Here is an 18,547-nt window from a genome sequence, read left to right as displayed (position 1 = left end):
CAGGCAGCGCGGTTCTTATAGTATCCCCGATAACCGCGAAGGGCGGGGGTCCGCATTGCCGGAAACCACGTTTCCTGCAGAGCAATGCAGAGAACAGGGGAAACACTCAGAAGCATCCGGAGCTCAGGCAGGTGGTGGAAATAACCGCCGCAGTTCCACTGGAGAATTGAAGCAGGAAGGGACTGGGAGGGCGTGAATGCGACTAAGAGGCAGACAGCGCCTCAGAGCCAACTGCCGCCACCGGGGAAGAGTCAGCTGAGTCCATAGGAGAAGCCCCCAAGGGTTCCGTGAGGGCGAGGTCCACGGCAGAGGCGAGGATCTCCACCTCATCTCCGTAGCCAGGACTATGTACAGCAGGCGGTACTGAAACCGCCGGAATGTCCATCTTCTTGGACACATTCCGTTCCTTCTTCTCACGTCGGCCCTTAGGGTGAGAGGGCTGGGAGAGCTTCTCTGAAGGAGCGTCGGAGGCTGACGATGACGCAGAAGCCCTACGACCAGCAGGTGGCGGAACCTTCAGCCACTGGCTGACATCCGGCTGGGTAGGAGAAGAAATGGAGGAAGGGAGAGCCCCGAGGGACCCCTTCCGCGAGAGAGGAACCGGCAGAGGCAACGCCGGCGGAGAAGGAGGGGGAGGGATCGAGCCACCCGGTTTTGGAGGAGATGTCACTCCCGAAGTAAGCGTGGGGTGAGCAACAGAAGAGGGTTTTCCCCCAACTGCTAAGGGGGCAACAGAGGAAGGCTTGCCCCCAGGCACGAGGGGGGCAGACAGAGATACACGGCCCCGAGGGCCCACTGAAGGCGGCACAGATGAAGCGACAACCATCGCTCGCGTGGGCGACGATAACATGGCTGCAGCATAAGACGTTCGAATGGAAGCAGGATACAACCTTTCATATTTCAGTTTTGCCTCTCGATAAGTAAGCCGGTCCAGAGTCTTAAATTCCATGATCTTCCGCTCCTTATGAAGAACGGGGCAATCCGGCAAGCATGGAGAGTGGTGCTCCCCACAGTTGACACATACAGGCGGAGGCGCACATGGAGAATCGGGATGAGAGGGGCATCCACAATCTCGACATGGAGCTCTGGATGGGCAACGGGAGGACATATGCCCAAACTTCCAGCACTGGAAGCACCGCATCGGGGGAGGGACGTATGGCTTGACGTCGCAACGGTAAACCATCACCTTGACCTTCTCGGGCAAGACATCACCCTCGAAGGCCAAGATAAAGGTACCGGTGGCCAACCTGTTAGTCTTGGGTCCTCTATGTACACGACGGACAAAATGTACACCACGTCGTTCCAAGTCGGCTCTCAGCTCGTCATCGGATTGTAACAAGACGTCACGATGGTAAATAATCCCCTGGACCATATTTAAGCTACTGTGGGGAGTGACGGTAACAGGGACGTCACCCAGCTTATCACACAAGAGCAACGCTCGTGACTGGGCTGGGGAGGACGTCTTGAGGAGGATGGACCCATTCCTCATTTTAGACAACCCCGCCACTTCCCCAAACTTATCCTCCAGGTGTTCCACAAAAAACAGAGGCTTCATTGTAAGAAAGGAGTCACCATCAGTCCTGCTGCAGACAAGGTATTGCGGTACGTAAGGCTCCCGCTTGGCACTAGATCGGCATCCCTCCCATGGTGCAGCCGAGGGGAACGTCTGAGGGTCATATCAAAGTCTACTCTACCTCGCTTAGAGACGCTGGTGGCCGTGCGACCACCAGCTTGGTGTGATTTATTGCGCTTCGCCACATCCGCCCAGATGCCACCTACTCCGAACGAGGGCTCTCCCCAAGGGCGCCACCCAGCCAAAGCAACGGGTACCTGGCCGATATCCCGTTGCCTGGAGTCCCCGTGCCCCAGACAAGATGGGCACATACTCCTTGGCATGCATGGGGAGGAAACAGCTCTGGCATCTGTAGTGCGATCCCTGCGTGGTCAGGGGGCTACCACCAAGAGGGTACATGACGACCTCACCACAACGGACTGGCTACCGTGCTGGATTTTAGGTGTTGAAAGGGTCCACAGTTGTCGTGGGTGCTAAGAAGAAGAGTGCGCACAAGGCGAGAAGGAGACAACCCAGAAGATGTTGGGCGTAGTCCCCCCCCCACACGACAATAGGTAACATGCAAGATGGTGGAGCATGATGGACCAATAGAAAAACACCACGTAAGGTGTCCTTCCCCAAATGGCACGCACTAACAACGGAAATTTGGAAAAAAAAAGGAGGTCAAACCCAAGAGGGGACCATCACAGAAGGCCGAAACGTTTGAGACTCCTTTTAGTCGCCTCTTACGACAGGCAGCAATACCGCGGGCCTATTCTTACCCCCGAACCCGCAGGGGGATCCAGAGAGATAAGTTCAGGATTTGAAGTTCTCAGTGACTGTGATTTGACCCCACAATTATTTTCCACAAATGAAACACCTCACTATCCATTAATTATAATTGCCTGCCATATCATTCATTGAATAATCTGCTCTAACTGATAGCTTTTAGTCTGGTACCAGTATCATTATGGCCACTCGTGAATTACTCCTTTCTTTTACAAAATTCTTTCGGATCACATGTTAATGAATTACACTATCTGATCAAAAGTACCTGAACACCTATTAGTGGACATTAATGCAGATGGCATGTGGATGCTGTCAAACTTTATGAAGGCTGTTGCTATGCTGGGGACATTTTCGATTGTTATCTCAATGTCTATGGAGAAATGGCAGCCCATTGTCCCTCAAAAATCGAAACCAGAGAGGATAGTGATGTTGGACATTGGGGTCTGGAGTTAAGTTGATGTTCTATCTCATCACAAAAGTGTTCCATGTAATTTAGGTCATGACTCCGGGTGCACTAGCCTACTTATGAAATGTTACTGTTAACAAATCATTGCCTGACAGGTACTGCTTTGTGTGCATTGCCTTGCTGACACACACATTCTCTCTGAACTATTCCTCTGCAGTTCCTAATACACAATGCTGTAAAATGTGTTCATGTCTTTCCCCATTTATCATTTTCTTAAACGCAACAAGGGGGCCACACCATAATCACGGAAAACGCCTCCCGAACAGAGCATCACCTCCTCCATACTACACTGTTGACACTACATGTGATGGCACGTAAAGTTCTCCAAGCATTCGCCACACCCAGTCCCTTCCATCAGATTGCTACAGGGTAGTGTGGTATCACTCTTTGAATCACCTTAAGTATCACTTAGCACTGATTCCAGAAATTTGTGGCTTATGACCAGCTGCTTGACCACTATATCTCATTCTTTTTAACTCCTGGTGGACAGCTATTGTGCTAGCTGGACTGCAGATAGTACTCTGGAAATCACAAGTGATTCCCTCCACTGATTTCGTGCAATGTTTTTGGAAATACCCTCTGCAAAGTTTGACTGTCCCTGTCTGTCAGCACAAGACATCTGCTTCGTCTAACTGTGGTTGTTCCTTTGCAAATCCAGTTCACAATCACATGACCAACAGTTGACTTGGGAGCTTTTGAAGGGTTCAAATGTCCCTGATGGATATCTTACTCAGAAAACATTCAGTGACTGGCTCACAGTAACTTACTGTGCTCTCTTGATCGACCGATTCTGTTGTTACTGCTTCTATATTGACAACACAATACTCCTTACCATTTTTAAGCTGGTGAGTCCACCTCTTGTGACACTAGTGGTCAATTTCTCATTATACAACGGTACCTGCACACTTCTGATCAGATAATGTAATATTGTCTATTAATTGTGAAAAAAAAAATCTTTCCAACAATGTATGACTGGGTGTACGCGGTATATTACAAGCACATGGACAAAATCTGTTAATCATACTGTGTAAAACAAAAGGAGGACTAGGAATTGTACATGAATACAGGAAGAATAGAAAGGAATTCATTGTTAATGAAATAGTAATCTGAATTATTTAGTAACTATATAGTAGCAATTTACAATAAAATAACAATTAACAGTAGCAACAATTTATAAAGATCATACAATGCAGTAACCTCATACATTAAAATATGAAAACTACAAGCAAAAACAATATGCACAAAGTCAACAGGTGTTTTCTCTTACCCAAGAATTGTGAGACGCAGTTCAAATACCATCTCCCCCACTCCAGTTGAAATAAACATGACTAGTCATATAGTTACTTAAAGAAAATATTCTTGCACGTTTTACAATATTCACAATTAAAGCAATATTTTTGGCACAAATACACACTGATATAAAGATACTATAACGCAGTAACAAGTAACCATTTGAATTATATGTTTTAACAATTACTTCCAAAATTCCTTCAAGTGCCCCTTGTTATTTGTAATGTACATGGCATATGAGCACAAAAAAAAAGGAAGTTCAAATTACAGCAAAGTGAAATAAACATATTTTTTTTCTTTTTCATCATGCTCTCCTCCTACTTTCAACCCTCACCCTCACCCTCGCTCACACACACACACACACACACACACACACACACACACACACACACACACACACACACAATACACTTAATTCATCAGACTTAGAAAACATTCTGCAAGTCAGTTCCTTCTATAGAAAACTGGATAATACCCTAAATCATTCCCATTGTCAGTCACTCTTTGGTAACAAAATATCATCACAGATCTAAAATATCCTACAGAACAAAAGGAAGAAAAATATAAAACTGCACTTTTTTTCAATATGTCTGTCTGCAGACGTATTACATTTCTGTTTAGCTGCAGGGCTTTTACAGACCATATCGGAACTTCTGGTAAACATGATGATTATTTCATTTAAAAAAAGAAAAGTAACATTTTTACATGTACACACAGTAACAAAATATAGTCTCTGAATAGATCTTACTACTTGATACACAAATGTGACACTTGTGAGAAACTACAAAGTCACTGAGCACACAACAAAGTTCTAATACAACAGACACAAAATCCGAAAGAAAATACTTTTGCATCATGCTGGCTCCTCAGGCACTCCAAAATATGTTAATGCTATAAGACTTAATACAGGATTAATTTTAACACAGCCATAATACTGGCCTGTTTTCTTTTTATGGTCTGCAAGATTCCTTCACTTTTTTAGTGATATAACGTATATGAGATATATGTGGCTACTATTTCATCATAATATTAATGTAGATCTTACACATAAGAACAGAACCACAGGGGCAGATTCGTAATTTCTCAGTGACCTGGTGAAAGCTGGAATCCCTTAGCATCAGTGAGAGAACAATTACTTTTTCTGCACACTGTTACACAAATATGATTCTTAGCCTGAGAATAAAATGCACAAGAAGAAAGACTGTTATTGTACATTTCAGAAATACTATGCAAGTACCATGGAAATATGTGTAGTAATTTCTCCAAGTCCCTTCCAGGCCATACTGCCATATTATACAACAGGTAATAGGTTTTCATTTGAATAACCTTTCTTCTGGTTGTACTGAGTAATGTCCACAATCATGCATCTCTTATATGCAACTTGGATGCTTTGAGGGTAATCCCAAATTAGTGGAAAGAGAGGAAGGGGAAAGCAATGAGCAATAGTGCAAAACTATATCACGATTATTTTAAACAGGACTATTGAATTATATATTGAATAGACAGAACAAGCCTCAAAACAAGTAAAAATAGTCTGAAAAGAATGCTATTGATGACTGCAATTTAAACAATGGCTTATTTAGTGTACATTTTGGATTAATTTCAATGGTAAATGATTAATGGTCCAAATCAACAAAATGAATTTTCCTGCTGGTAATTTTGTACTTTTGCATAAAAGAAATACATGTTGGGGTGTTTTAAGGAGGTTCATTTTGCTGAGGTTATGTATAATTATGTACTTCTTGCAGTCAAAATTTAAAATGCATGCAATCTAAAATAAGTGACATAGGAATTTATAAAAGAAATGGTTACACAAAAATTATAGCACCAGAACAAAGAAGCAAAGAAACATTTAAAATTAGGTTTACAGAAATACTGCTCCTCAACATACTAAATAATATAACATTGTTCAATTAACAATGATTATCCAAATATTTGGAAAATATAAGGTAAAGTTTGTGTGTCAAACTACTTATTATGGTCTAAAATAATGAAAAAAACAATCACGCAGAAAGGAACTTACATACTGCTTACTCAAAATGTGAGCACAAAATTATTGCAATACATACAACAGTCAAGTTTCACTATAAATTTAAGAAAAACTACAATTACAAAGGGAATTATAGAAATGAAAGAAATATAGGAGAAAACCAACAGATTACATACAATGAATAATCAGTTCACATATTACATATATTAAAAATGTCATTTATAAAATACTATACTCTGTCAATGGGCTTTCAACCAGTGAACAGCATTTTTGTCAACCAAAGCTTTTGCAGATTACAATTTAGTTTTTCACTGAAAGTGTAACGTGAGATTCTGTTGTCAATGAGACAGTGGACCTCATGGCTGGAAATGGAGCATTCGAACATTCCTGTCACACAGAATTTGTAGTTGACATATAAAGCTTTACTTTGCTTTCCATCAATATATTGCGCCATTATTTACACAAGGCATTTCCACATTAAACATTATATGAAAATAAATAGACCTTAAGAGAGAAAATAGCTGTACATGCCAACATAAAAACACAGAAGATTCATTGTTTGACAAGAACAAAACATGCTAGTTCTCATTTCCTCTCACTTCTCCATGTAAATGTACTGTCAAAGATGAAAGTTATGGTACTTGTTGTGGCCAAGATATTATCGCAGTACACGACCAACATTGTCTGATGCTTCTGATGACTCAATATGTCGTAGTGCTGCCTTATTAAAGTTGCAAATCGATCCAAGGAGTGCAGACCGGCTGCTATCCATGGCGACTGATGTGGAGTGGGATGATTCAGAGGGTCCTGAACACATTAGTTGAGTAATCAGACACGATATGTTACACAAAAGATACAAATAATAAATTTTAACCCTTTAAAGATAATTTATTGCTACTTAAGAATCAGCTGCTAGCCAATGCACACACAAAAGAAATATTTTTCAGGATAAGGTTTTAGCTTCACCATTAACACATGTGGAAAGGGTTATAGTAAACAAGATGGGTCGAAACAACATGTTGCAGGAGAGACAGGTGGTCAAGACAAGACGGTAAGCTACAATACAATGAAAATGATAGATTAAAAAAAAAAAAAAAAACAATTAAGTAAGACACAATTTTACACATTATTTTGGACTTATTTGATTTTTTATACTGAAAGAAAAGAGGAGGAGGAAGAAGAAGAAGAAGAAAACAGAAAAGAGCAGGAGGGGGTAAAGAAACAAGGCAAGAAAACAGCAAAGACTGAAATATAAAAGAAATGTTAAAATGAGAAATGAATAATTTATTGAGATGGGAATAATGGGAGTGGTAAAGACAGAAACATGGCCTACGACAGAAAATTGAAAATAGATAACGAAAAACATGAGGAACTGTATTATCTATGTTAGGACAATATTGGAATTCTATTTTCGTGACAACACATTGGATGATGTCAGGGTTAATATAAAACTCAAATTTGTGATAACTTGTTCCGTTTTCATCATACAGAGCTGACAGACTTAACTGATACTATTGTCAATCATAACCAGAATCAACTCCAAATCCAAATGCTGGGTCGTCAATTAAGTACAACACTTAGCACTGAAAGCATATTTGTTATATACACCAACACACAGTTAGAACAGAACAAAACTGATTTCCTGGAGAGAGGATGCTCTTGTTTGTACAAACATTTAATATTCCAGAAAAAACAAACATTATAAACATAAGAAATTTTGAAAATCTTCCCCAAAAATGATAAACATTGCACAACAAATGATTGCTGGTTGTCATGCTCGAACTGGAGAGCCTAAACCTGGTACCCAGTGACACTAACAGCTACACTACACAGCTTGTGGCATTGCTCCCTCTACTGTTTCAGACGTTCTGATTGGAGTAGACTACAACACCCCAGATCTATACCTTAACAACGACCCTCTGTGTGCCAAAGTTTAGTGATCATCAAGTGGGTCTTCAGTTTCCTTCAACAAGATGCCATGACAGTCCTGATCATAAGATTTTTTAATAGCCACCCAATTCTGCTGTACAAGTTGCACAATCATTTAAAGAAAGGCTATGCTCCGTAGCATGGAAGTATCCTCAGTGTCCAATATTAGTACATTGGCATTTTGTGCTGAGTTAATCCTGATTTGTGTGATGTGCCCACCCGCCCGCACGCGCCCACACACACACACACACACACACACACACACACACACACACACACACACACACACACACACACAAAGAGAGAGAGAGAGAGAGAGAGAGAGAGAGAGAGAGAGAGAGAGGCAGGCACATAGTCACCACAGACTTAACATAGCTCTGAACATATTTTTTTGACACATATTCCTTAATTCTATATTTACTTAAGCCTGTAATCAAAAATCTATTGATGTCACCACTGTTCTAGGACCTGAATATTCCAAATCCCAAAGTAGCTAGACATCCACATTGAATGTCTTCCTCCCCTCCCCACACATTTATTTTGTTTTAGAAATGTTAATGACTGAACACAGAATTCATGCATCTCTTTTTGTGATTCAAGATCGGTTTGTCCAGTTTCTGTGACTGCTCTTTTTAGGGATGCGAATTCCTCCTCAACTGAATTGCTTACTGTGGTAGTCATTATTCTAGTATCAACAGTTCTGGAGTCCTTCAAATACATGATACCAATATTAGAGAAGGAAAGTTGTGACTCACGATGTAGCAGAGATGCTGAGTCGCGATACGCACAACAGAAAGATTCACACAATTATGGATTTTGGCCATTAATGCCTTTGTCAACAATAGACACACATGCAGACACTTTCAGTTGGTTTCAGTTGTATGAGACTGTAGTCTTGAGAGCAAGTTGCGTTTTTGTGTGTGTGTGTGTGTGTGTGTGTGTGTGTGTGTGTGTTTTGTTGTTGTTGACAAAGGCATTAATGGCCGAAAGCTGTAATTGTGTGAGTCTTTTTGTTGTGCCTGCTGCAACTCAGCATCTCCACTATAAGGTTAGTAGCAACTTTCCTTCTCTAATATTGTTACATTCCATCCTGGATTTTCCATTGTTTGATAGACCATGGTACCATTGCTCAACACTTCATTACCCCACACATGGGTTCATCCTGACAATTTTCTTAAGCTTCAGCCTATTCTTTATTATTACAAAGCAGTGATCTGAATACTCATTGAGTACTGAGTATCAATCACAAACCAATATCTGATTTCAGAATCTCTCTTTCACCCTGATGTAATCCAGAAAGAATCTTCCAGTGTCTGCCAAGATTTTTCAAAGTATACCCCCTCCTCTTACAATTTTTGAAGAATGTATTTGCCATTAATACATGAAATTTATTTCAGAACTCTAAGAATCTTTCTCCTCTCTCATTCCTACTATCAAGCCTGTATTCTGCAGCGACTGTCTTCTATTCCTCCCCCTACTATAGTGTTAATTTCAATTTATTTAATTGCATAGATAAAAAGTCTACTCACCAAGCGGCAGCAGAACACACATATAAAAGACTGTTGTAATTAGCTAGCTTTTGGAGCCAGTGGATCGTGCTTCAGGCAGAAGGGTTGAAGGGGAAGGAAGAAGGGTGAAGGAAAAGAACTTGACAGGTCTAGGAAAAGGGGCAGAGTTTGGGAAAGTCACCCAGAACTGCAGCTCAGGGGAGAATTACGGTATGTGACGAGAAGGAAAGACTGATTATTGGGGACTGCATCAGAGGAGAATTTAAAACCTCAGAGCTTAAAGGTGGAAGACAGGGTAATATGCAACTCAGAGATTACTACTAAAACATTGTGCACGAGTTAATAAGAATGAAAAGCTAAGGGCATTGTACATAACAGAGGTGGGAAGGGGGCGGTGAAAAATAGATGGGAAAGACAAAGAATGATGTAGAAAATTAAATGAAGTGAAGCATAGAGTAGTTACAGTGAAAAAATGCTGAGATGAAACAAATTAATGTAAATTACGGCCAGGTGGGTGGAGAGAACCAAGGACATGTTGTAGTGTTAGTTCCCACCTGTGCAGTTCTGAGAAACTGGTGTCTGGGAGAAGAATCCAGATGGCGTATGTGGTGAAATAGGCACCGAGGTCACACATGTCATGCTGTAGAGCATGCTCTGCAACAGTATATTGCGAGTTCCCAGTATACACCCTCTGCCTATGCCCGTTCATCCTACTTGATAATTAGGTGGTAGTCATGCCGATGTAGAAGGCCAAACAGTGTTTACATAATAGCTACTATACGACAGGTTGTTTAGCAGGTGGCTCTCCCTTTGATAGTATATGTTTTACCAGTTACAGGTCTATTATAGGTGGTGGTAGGAGGGTGCATAGGCAAGTCTTGCAGCAGGGACAGTTACAGGGGTAGGAGCCATAGGGTATGGAGATGGGTGCAGACGGAACATAAGGTCTGACAAGAATATTGCCAAGATTGGGAGGGCGACGGAAAGCTTTTCTAGGTGTGGTGAGCAAAATTTCAGACAGAATGGCTCTCATTTCAGGGCGTGATTTTAGGAAGTCATGGCCCTGTCGAAGTAGCTGATTAACACATTCCAGACCAGGATAATACTGAGTCACCAATGGTGTGCTCCAAAGCTGTTTTGTAGAGAGATCAGCAGTACCACGATTGGATGTGATGGCCCAGGAAATTTGCTTTTTAACTAGGCTGGTGGGATAATTACGTGCAGTGAAGGCCGACGTGAGAATGGTGGTGTGTATTGCTGTAAAGAGTCTGCATCTAACAAGGGAACCTCCTCATCGCACCCCCCTCAGATTTAGTTATAAGTTGGCACAGTGGATCGGCCTTGAAAAACTGAAAACAGATCAATTGAGAAAACAAGAAGAAGTTGTGTGGAAATGTGAAAAAATAAGCAAAATATAGAAACTGAGTAGTTCATGGGAAGATAGGCAACATCATGGACACTGGGAATGCAGGAGCGCCGTGGTCTCGTGGGAACGTGAGCAGTTGCGGAACGAAAGGTTCTTGGTTCAAATCTTCCATCGAGTGATAAGATTAAATTTTTATTTTTTATGTGACAAACTGTTATGTTTTCATCACTTTTTTGGGAGTGATTATCACATCCACAAGAAAACCTAAATCGGGCAAGGTAGAAGAATCTTTTTACCCCTTCGCCAAGTGTACAAGTTAGGTGGGTCGACAACATATTCCTGTCATGTGACGCACATGCCGTCACCAGTGTCGTATAGAATATATCAGATGTGTTTTCCTGTGGAGGAATCGGTTGACCTATGACCTTGCGATCAAATGTTTTCGCTTCCCATTGGAGACACACGTCCTTTCGTCTACTAATCGCACGGTTTTGCGATGCGGTTGCCTATGCGACCCATGGACTACTCAGTTTATATATTTTGCTTATTTTTTCACGGTTCCACACAACTTCGTCCTGTTTTCTCAATTGATCTGTGTTCAGTTTATCAAGGCCTATCCACTGTGCCAACTTGTAACTAAATCTGAGGGGGCTGCGATGGGGAGGTTCCCTTGTAAGCAAAATACGTTTGCCTCAGAAGCCAAGGCCATGTGGAAGGGAACGTTTGACATGGAAAGGATGGCAACTGTCAAAATGTAAGTATTGTTGTTTGCTGGTACGTTTAATGTGGACGGAAGTGTGTAGCTGGCTTTTGGTGAGGACAAGATCAACATCAAGGAAAGTGGCATGGGATTCAGAATAGGAGCATGTGAAATTTAATTGGAAGAAGGTATTAAGAAATTCCAGGAATTTTAGCAGGCCAGCCTCACCATAAGTCCATACAGTAAAGATGTCATCAATGTATCTAAACCAAACCTGGGGCTGAAGACTTACGGATCCCAGTAAATTCCCTCCAAGCAACCCATGAAATGGTTGGCTTAGGAAGGAGTCATCTTGGTTCCCGTGACTGTACCCTGATCTGTCTGTATGTCTGCCCCTCAAAGGTGAAGTAGTTGTTTGTAAGTACAAAGTTGATGAAGGTGAGTAGGAAGGGTGTCATAGACTTGGAATTAGGCGGGCGCTGAGTGAGTAAATGTTCAGCAGCAGACAGACCACGTATGTGGGGGATGTCGGTATACATGGTGTTTTGGGAGTAAGGGTCAATATTTTAAACAGTAATAGTATAAGTAATCCTGAATAAAAAATGTTATATGAACATAGGTCCACAAATCCTTTGTTAGGGAGGTACGAGTATTGAAAGGAACTTTATTTCTGCAAAATTGGTGTGCACAACATTAACATATACGCAATGCTACTGGACCGTAGCATGATTTTCTTGCAAACAATGCACGGATACAAGCCATGTTTTACATGCAATGTTTACACTACGTAGACTACCACGTATTATGGTCATAACGTACGTAGTACAATCACCCGTTATTTGTGCAGTTGTGCCGTGTAAGCCACATTGTGTAGTATACCGGCGACAAATCGGTTAGCTGTATAGCGTATGGTGTTAACTGTGTTTGTACAAGTGCTGCTAACAATGCCACACGTCTACAGTAATGTGGAGTATGCAGATATGGGTTATGTTTATGGCTTCTGTGATGGTAGTGCTACCGCTGCAAGAGAAGAATACCACAGGCGCTTTCTGACTCGGCGATTACCTCATCACACGGTGTTTACCAAAGAGTTTATCACTTTGCATGCAACAGTATACAAGTAGACATTTTTCGCCTGAGCGTGCACGTCAACTAACTTTGAAATAACAGGAACAAATTATCGCAAGTGTTGAGCGAAGTCCCAGTACGAGCATATGAAGAATGTTCCTGTGTATGAATGTCCCACAGACACTTGTATGGGAAACATTACATGCGGAAAACCTGTATCCATTTCACATAGAGCGTGTCCAAAATCTTCACGTTGACGACAATGCCCATTACTTCAATTCTGTCACTGGATAATTGAGAATAGTCATTTGCTTCCATACATACTATTCACTGATGAAGCCTAGTTTTCACGACATGGAATAAACAACACACACAATAATCATCGATGGTCATGGGAACATACATACGCTTCAGTGGATAGCAATTTCCAAGTTTGTTTTGCCATCAGTGTTTGGTGTGGCAGGATTGGTAACCTTTTGGTAGGTCCATTTATTATCAATCAGTGGGAGAGAGGTACTTGCATTTTTTGGAAAATTCATTTGTGGGACTATTGGAAGACATCCCTTTAGCCAAGTGAACTGGAATGTACTTTCAACATGACAGTGCCCCTCGACATGTTACCTTACATGTGAGGGACCATCTCAACCGCACCTACCCTAATTGCTGGATTGGGCGTGGCGGTGCTATATGGCCTCCAAGATCACCTGACCTTAAACCTTTAGATTTCTGTTTATGGGGTTGGATGAAATCAGAGGCGCACAAAGTCAAGGTAAATACATGAGATGAACTGCTTCGTCGCATCATGGGCGCTGCTGAATTGATTAGGAACCAACCAGAGGCAACTGAACAAGCAACACAACATGTTATCACTAGAGTGCGGCCAGGATGATTGGGTTTGTGGATATTAGGAAAAAGGTAAAAGGTGGGGGTGCATAGTTTGGGTGGTGTGAGAAGTTCTATGGATTGTCCTTGTGATGGGCTTGAGGTTTTAAGGAGGGACTGCAGGTCAGTTTGAATCACAGGGATGGGATCTCTATGGCAGATGCTGTAAGTAGAGATGTCAGACAGCTCGCGTGGACCTTCATTAACATACTCAACATACGTTAGTGAAGGTTTACGCTAGCTGTCTGACATCTCTACATACAATGTCTGCCATCAAGATCCCATACCTGTGACACAAACTGACCTACACTTCCTCCTTACAACCTCAGGCATCTCACAAAGACTAACACATTAATTCATAAAAATTTTTACTCCATTCAAACCACAACACCCCCACCTTTTACCTTCTTCGTAACATCTAAAAACCCAACCATCCTGGCCATTCTATAGTTGCTGCCTTCAAAGCACAGAACATATATCTGCCTTAGTTGATCAACACCTACAAACCATAGTACAAAGACTCCCTTCCTACATAACAGATGCCAATCATTTCCTAGATCGTCTGAAATCAGTGCCCGTCCCACTCCCACCACACACCTTGCTTGTCATCATTAATGCCACCTTTTTCTCTATCAACATCCCCCACGTACACGGTCCGTCTGCTGCTGAACATTTCCTCAGTCAGTGCCTGCCTGATTCCAAACCTATGACAGCCCTCCTACTCACCTTAATCAACTTTGTACTTACAAACAACTACATCATTTTTGAGGGGCAGACATACAAACAGATCAGGGGTACGGCCATGGGAAACAGGATGGCTCCTTAAAACGCCAAACTTTTCTTGGGTCACTTGGAGGGGACTTTCCTGGGATCTTTAAGTATTTAGTTCCTGGTTTTATTTACATACACTGATGACATCTTTACCATATGGACTCATGGTTAGGCTGACCTGCTAAAATTCCCGGAATCTCTGAATAACTTCTCCCAATTAAATTTCACACGCTCCTATTCTGAATCCCATGCCGCTTTCCTTGATGTTGATCTTGTCCTCACCAAAAGCCACCTACACACTTCTGTCCACATTAAACCTACTAAGAAACAACAGTATTTACATTTTGACAGTTGCCATCCTTTCCATGTCAAACGTTCCCTCCCATACAGCCTTGGCATCTGAGGCAAACATATTTGTTCAGGTGCAGACTCTTTACAGCAATACACACCACCATTCTCATGTCAGCCCTCACTGCACATAATTATCCCACAAGCCCAGTTAAAAAGCAAATTTCCCGGGCCATCACATCCAATCCTGGTACTGCTGATCTCTCCAAAAAAACTGCTTTGGAGCATACCACTGGTGACTCAGTATTATCCTGGTCTGGAATGTGTTAATCAGCTACTTCGACAGGGCCATGACTTCCTAACATCACGCCCTGAAATGAGAGCCATTCTGTCTGAAATTTTGCTCACCACACTTAGAATAGCTTTCCATCGTCCTCCCAATCTCCGCAATATTCTTGTCAGACCTTATGTTCCTTCTGCACCCATCTCCATACCCTATGGCTCCTACCCCTGTGACTGTTCCTGCTGCAAGACTTGCCTATGCATCCTCCTACCACCACCTATAATAGACCTGTAACTGGTAAAACATATACTATCAAAGGGAGAGCCACCTGCGAAACAACATGTCATATACCAGCTATTATGTAAACACTGTTTGACCTTCTACATCGGCATGACTACCACCTAATTATCAAGTAGGATGAACGGGCATAGGCAGAGGGTGTATACTGGGAACTCGCAATATACTGTTGCAGAGCATGCTCTACAACATGACATTTGTGACCTCGGTGCCTATTTCACCACATACGCCATCTGGATTCTTCTCCCAGACACCAGTTTCTCAGAACTGCACAGGTGGGAACTAACACTACAACATGTCCTTGGTTCTCTCCACCCACCTGGCCGTAATTTACATTAATTTGTTTCATCTCAGCATTTTTTCACTGTAACTACTCTATGCTTCACTTCATTTAATTTTCTACATCATTCTTTGTCTTTCCCATCTATTTTTCACCGCCCCCTTCTCACCTCTGTTATGTACAATGCCCTTAGCTTTTCATTCTTATTAACTCGTGCACAATGTTTTAGTAGTAATCTCTGAGTTGCATATTACCCTGTCTTCTACCTTTAAGCTCTGAGGTTTTAAATTCTCCTCTGATGCAGTCCCCAATAATCAGTCTTTCCTTCTCGTCACATACAGTAATTCTCCCCTGAGCTGCAGTTCTGGGTGACTTTCCCAAACTCTGCCCCTTTTCCTAGACCTGTCAAGTTCTTTTCCTTCACCATTCTTCCTTCCCCTTCAACCCTTCTGCCTGAAGAAGGATCCACTGGCTCCGAAAGTTTGCTAATTACAACAGTCTTTTATATGTGTGTTCTGCTGCCGCTTGGTGAGTAGACTTTTTATCTATCTAATTAAATAATTTTGTCAATAATTGATTGTTTTCAATTTGAATTTAGCTATACATACTGGGTTACCCTTTCACTCCACAGGTGTAATACCTCTATCTCATGATCATTTGCTTGTGACTTCAGTTTGTAAAACTAAACCACAGTTTACACATACCCATATGGTAAGCTTATTTCCCTGTCTGTCTGATTAAAATAGAAATAAAATAGCATAACCAGTCCCAGAACTGGGACCCTACACCAGAGCCAAGTCTTATTATCCTAGCCAGTCTCTATTGTTATTTATTTTATTATGTTTGATTTATCATTAGCAGTAGGGAGAACAGACCAGCTGTTTATGAATTGGGCTGTAAATTTTTCATGAAAAACAAACATCACGTATGTATAGAAATTAGTACAAAAAAGCATGAAGATTAACTAAATGTGCTTCAAACCACAATATTTGCATAAAGAAGCAACAGGAAGCGCAAAAAATTATAAATACTATGAAAAAATATCAAAATCATCTAGCTTTTAGATAGTTTTTCCCATCTAAGTGAAAAATGGGGGTGGGGGGGTTGAAGAATTTTTTGCAGGAGAGACAAAGACAAGTTATACACTTGTAGATGCTGACCAGGGAGTTGCTATCTTTTATATGCACTAACATCAAATGTTTTATTCTCTTATTTCCAAAAATAGTTTTCCATGCCTCATTTTCAATATAACCATGGAATGGTACACAGCTTACCTCCTTAACGTGTAGTATACATTTTACCTACGTGTTCAAATATGCTTCTAGAAATAGCTTTACGTGTTATTAACACAAGCAATCTTCTAAAGGTCTTATCAATATAGACAAACAAACAAATTACAAACCCACTGAAGATAGCGCATCATATGTTGAAAGAAGCATGGTTGAAAGAAAATAAATGGTATCGTGCATAATTTGAATTCTGTATTGGTGTCTCCCATTTTCAATGTGTTCATAAAAATTCATTTCACTGCTGGAATATATTCTATTTCTTTGTTGTAAAGAGTGCAACAAATGTGAAAATAACACTTTTTTAAAAGTCCAGCACCTTCCTTATCTTCTTTCCTTCCTGTACACACACACACACACACACACACACACACACACACACACACACACACACACACAATACACAAAATTCTAAGATCCACATGTAAGCTTACAGTTTCTGGACCACCACTACTGCAATCACACAAAAGAGAAATAACGTATTACAATAAAGGACAATTACATACTAATCTCATGATTTCTGGAAAAATTAAGGCTTAACAATATCCCAATTAAGTACGTCATTAATCCAATTTTATTCCTATTTTCCTTATCACTAAAATAGATACAAAACATTTACAAAATGCATGCTCATATATCTGTAGAGTTTCACATTCCACAAACACAAAAAGGATAATAAAAAGACTGCATCAAAACTGCCAACAAATGCTGCAACAAATTTAGGATGTCCTACTCTGGACTGCAACTCAACTATGCAGTAAACTTGCCTGCTTACCTTAAACTCCCTGTGCAATGAAAACACACAAACCATACCTATGTCCCAAAATTAATCAAATGACAACATACTTCACATGGGTTTTGTGCAACTCTATCTGAACGTGCCTCCGAAGGCCCAATGGTACCATCCAACCACTGTGTCACTTTCTCACTGGATGCGGATGTCAAGGGGCATGTGGTTAGCATGCTGCTTTCCCTGCTATTGTCAGTTTCCATGACTGGAGCTGTTGGTTTTGAATCAAGTTTTTTCATTTTGTTTACAACATAATCCATTAATTATTTGTAATACTACATGTATGTATTTGTGTGTGTGTGTGTGTGTGTGTGTGTGTGTGTGTGTGTGTAGTGTAATGTTTGTGTTGTATGATAATTATTACGATGATGATGATGGAAGGAAGAGGGTGAAGTTCAGCGCCAGCACATAGCGTACTCCTTTCAAATAGCACCAAATGGGCCATCAAACTTAAAGTCCCCATCCAAAGGGCAGATCAGCATCAACAGTGTCACATGCCCTCACTTCATGACACACTGTGGAAAGGTTTGGTATCTAAACCAACACACTGGCGCAAAGTCTGGTGATCTGGAATTTTATGCCGCCGCCACCACCACCACCACCTTTTAAGAACCCTAAGTGGGAAAAATCATGGGTTAATCCGGGACAACCATCTGCAAAACCAGATCGATTCAGCAAGAAGACAATGGTCTGTGTTTGGTGGGATCAGACAGGTGCGGTTTATCACGAGCTTCTAAAACCTGGTGAAACTGTGAATACTAATCACTACAGACAACAAATGGTCAATTTGAACTATGCATTGATCGAAAAAAGACCAGAACGGGCTAGAAGACATGGCAAAGTAATTTTTTTACACAATAATGCACCTGCACACAAAGAAGAACTGGTTCAGGATACAATCAAAACACTTGGCTGGGAGCCGCTACCCCACCCGCTGTATTCACCAGACTTGGCCCCTTCCGACTACCATTTGTTTTCATCAATGGGACACGCATCGGCTGAGGAACACTTC

The 18,547-nt window shown here is 41.4% G+C and overlaps 1 protein-coding gene across 2 annotated transcripts in view; it reads right to left on the bottom strand.

Moving 5' to 3' along the window:
* Positions 1-3,894: 3,894 nt before the first annotated feature.
* LOC126484070 (PX domain-containing protein kinase-like protein) overlaps positions 3,895-18,547 on the bottom strand; it is a 132,905-nt gene continuing 118,252 nt past the window's right edge. Inside the window, exon 10 of one of the 2 annotated variants that reach the window (XM_050107438.1) lies at positions 3,895-6,894. In XM_050107438.1, coding sequence (XP_049963395.1) covers positions 6,746-6,894 — 149 coding nt within the window. In that variant the 3' untranslated portion in view covers positions 3,895-6,745. The remainder of the gene's footprint in view (positions 6,895-18,547) is intronic. The other variant, XM_050107440.1, reaches the window with a different exon arrangement.

The sequence above is a fragment of the Schistocerca serialis genome, chromosome 6, assembly GCF_023864345.2.
Source record: "Schistocerca serialis cubense isolate TAMUIC-IGC-003099 chromosome 6, iqSchSeri2.2, whole genome shotgun sequence".
In the NCBI taxonomy this organism is placed as follows: domain Eukaryota; kingdom Metazoa; phylum Arthropoda; class Insecta; order Orthoptera; family Acrididae; genus Schistocerca; species Schistocerca serialis.
This window is presented reverse-complemented; position numbering and strand designations above follow the sequence as displayed.